A 2,576-nucleotide genomic window follows, 5' to 3' on the forward strand; every position below is an offset into this window, starting at 1 on the left:
CCTTCGGCCCCGCTGACATCCGCGAGGGCTGGTTCCGCGAGACGTGCAGCCTGTGGCCAGGCCAGGCCCTGTCGCTGCAGGTGGAGCAGCTGCTACACCACCAGCGCTCGCAGTACCAGGATATCCTTGTCTTCCGCAGGTATCACCGCCCACCCGGTCCCGCGCCCCCGAGTGCCTGCGGCGGCCCTCAGCCCAAACCGCCGGCTGCCCGGTGCTCCGGAGCCAGCCGGGACTCCTCCTGCCCGAATCTCGGTCCTGACCACCCCTCTTCCTGCCCGACCCCCAGTCTAGCGCCCTTTACCTCGCCCCCCCCCGGAGCCGTCTCTGCCCCCGCCCGTCGCCCTGCAAAACTGTCAGAAGTTCTGGAGAACTAGGCCCCTCCCCTCCCGAGATGCTCTCCCCACCCTGCTCCCCGTCTCCCTGGCTGGGGGCCGCCGTTCGGCAGGGAGGGAGCCGGAGTCTGCGCCGACCCCACGCGCCGAGCTCCACGTGTCAGTCCCGGACACGTCAGAGCCCGGACCATGAGTCCACCCCCACCCCCCACCCTGCGGGCCTGCCTGCCCAGAATCGCCACGTGTCACCCCCAGTGCTTCCCTCTGGGACCCCTTGGCAGGTCGGGGGAGATGCTTCTCACCCTGGGCGAGTGGGGGCACGTTGCCCCCACTCCAGGGGACCTGGGTCCCTGACTGTCACTCCTGCCTTCAGTAAGAGCTACGGCAACGTTCTGGTGTTGGACGGCGTCATCCAGTGCACAGAGAGGGACGAGTTCTCCTACCAGGAGATGATAGCCAACCTGCCCCTGTGCAGCCACCCCAACCCGCGCAAGGTACCCCGATTCCTGCCAAGGTTCAGCCCCCAGACAGGAAAGCCACTGCTCAGAGTCCCACAGATGCGGGAGGCCCCAGATGCACCCATGCTCGGGCCCAGCTGCTTCCTAAATGGTGATCAGAAAGTGTTAGCAGGCACAAGGGGAGTAAGTGGGGGACGGGGTGGAGGCACTTCACAAGGATGGGGGCTGACACAGCCTCTGAGGGGCAGACCCTTCGCCCTGAGGCCTGAAACTTAAGCAGCAGCAGCAGCCCTGGGAGGAGTTTCCAGGAAAAGGGGACACCTGGTGCCAGGTTCCTGAGGCAGGACAGTTTCTGAGAGTAGCAGATGAAGTAATGAGGGCTGTGCATCAGAGGGATTGAGAAACACATCCTGTTCTGATTGTTTCGTGTGAGCGCATCTGCCCTGCGCGCCCAGGCCGCTGAGTCCTGCTGGAGCCTGTTTGGTGGGGCTGGGGCTCAGCTTGGTGTTTTGCTTCTGACTGTTCTTCCCGCTCCTAGGTGCTGATCATCGGGGGTGGGGATGGGGGTGTCCTGCGGGAGGTGTTGAAGCATTCCTCTGTGGAGTCCGTGGTCCAGTGTGAGATTGACGAGGTGAGTGTTGGGCTCTGGGTTCAAGTCCCAGCTCTGCCCTGGGACTTGGCTGCATTCTCTCGGGCAAGTCACTTAACGTTGCTCAGCCTCTTTCTTCATCTCAAATGCATGTTGGGAGGATTCAGTAGGAAAACTGGGCAGCAAAAGGCCTTGCGCATAGCAGGTCTGCCTCGATGCTCGTTCTTAATAAGACTCAGCTGGTTTTCAAGTCAAGCTCCAGGGGCGTTCCAACTCCTTGTGCATCTGCTCTTTAACACTCGGCTTGTTTTTAACGAGCATCTAGTGCGCGGCAGCCATTGCTCTCGCTGCTGGGCACAGTGGTGAATGGACAGGTCCGGTCCCCGCTCCCCTGGAGTTGGTCTTCCAGTGAGGAGACTTCAGAGGGTGATATGATGGGAGCAGGGGGTGAAAGGCAAAGGCAGGCTCAGAGCTTACAGGTGAAGGCTGGTCAACGCCGGCTTCCCGAGGAGGTAGGTTTCAGCTGGGGCCTGGATGAAAAGCAGTTGGCCACATGGAGGCAAGGGAAGGTCCTCCTGGCAGAGGCTAGACTCCCCTCCCTCTGAGATAGGACGAAAGTCACCTAGAAGGGACGGTCTGGTCTGGGGACAGGACGGGGACAGTGGGGTGTGGGCTGAGGAGCAGGGAGGAGCCAGCCTGCCCTGAGGGAGCAGTACCAGGGTGCCCCCCATCTTCCCGACGTGGAAGCTGGGTTTCCACAAAATGAATGGCTTGCCCCAGTGACGGGGCGATCAGGGGGACTGCTGGAGGGGCTGCAAACCCCCCGCGACCCAGCCTGGTGCCTCCTCCCTCCTCAGGACGTCATTCGGGTCTCCAAGAAGTTCCTGCCAGGCATGGCCGTGGGCTACGCCAGCTCCAAGCTGACCCTACACGTGGGTGATGGTTTTGAATTCATGAAACAGAACCAGGATGCCTTCGATGTCATCATCACTGACTCCTCAGACCCCATGGGTAAGCGAGGGATGGGCCTGGGTCCCCTGGCAGCCCACGTCTCTCCCGTCCTGGTCACCACCTCCTCAACCCAGTCCTGGCTCACCAGAGGCAGACCAGGCTATTGCCCAAAGTTCACAGGGGGATTTCCCAGAGGAGGGTGGGGCTCTGGCCTTGGTCCACTGAAGCCTAAGTTTCTTCTTCACC

The 2,576-nt window shown here is 61.8% G+C and overlaps 1 protein-coding gene across 1 annotated transcript in view; it reads left to right on the forward strand.

The window, feature by feature from the left end:
• The window catches only part of SRM (spermidine synthase), a 6,967-nt gene that overhangs the window by 3,185 nt on the left and 1,206 nt on the right, over positions 1 to 2,576 (forward strand). The window contains exons 3-6 of the mRNA XM_029945914.1: positions 3 to 139; positions 706 to 826; positions 1,329 to 1,421; positions 2,237 to 2,463. Of these exons, the coding sequence (XP_029801774.1) occupies positions 3 to 139; positions 706 to 826; positions 1,329 to 1,421; positions 2,237 to 2,463 (578 nt within the window). The remainder of the gene's footprint in view (positions 1 to 2; positions 140 to 705; positions 827 to 1,328; positions 1,422 to 2,236; positions 2,464 to 2,576) is intronic.

The sequence above is a fragment of the Suricata suricatta genome, chromosome 8 (genome assembly GCF_006229205.1).
Source record: "Suricata suricatta isolate VVHF042 chromosome 8, meerkat_22Aug2017_6uvM2_HiC, whole genome shotgun sequence".
NCBI lineage: Eukaryota > Metazoa > Chordata > Mammalia > Carnivora > Herpestidae > Suricata > Suricata suricatta.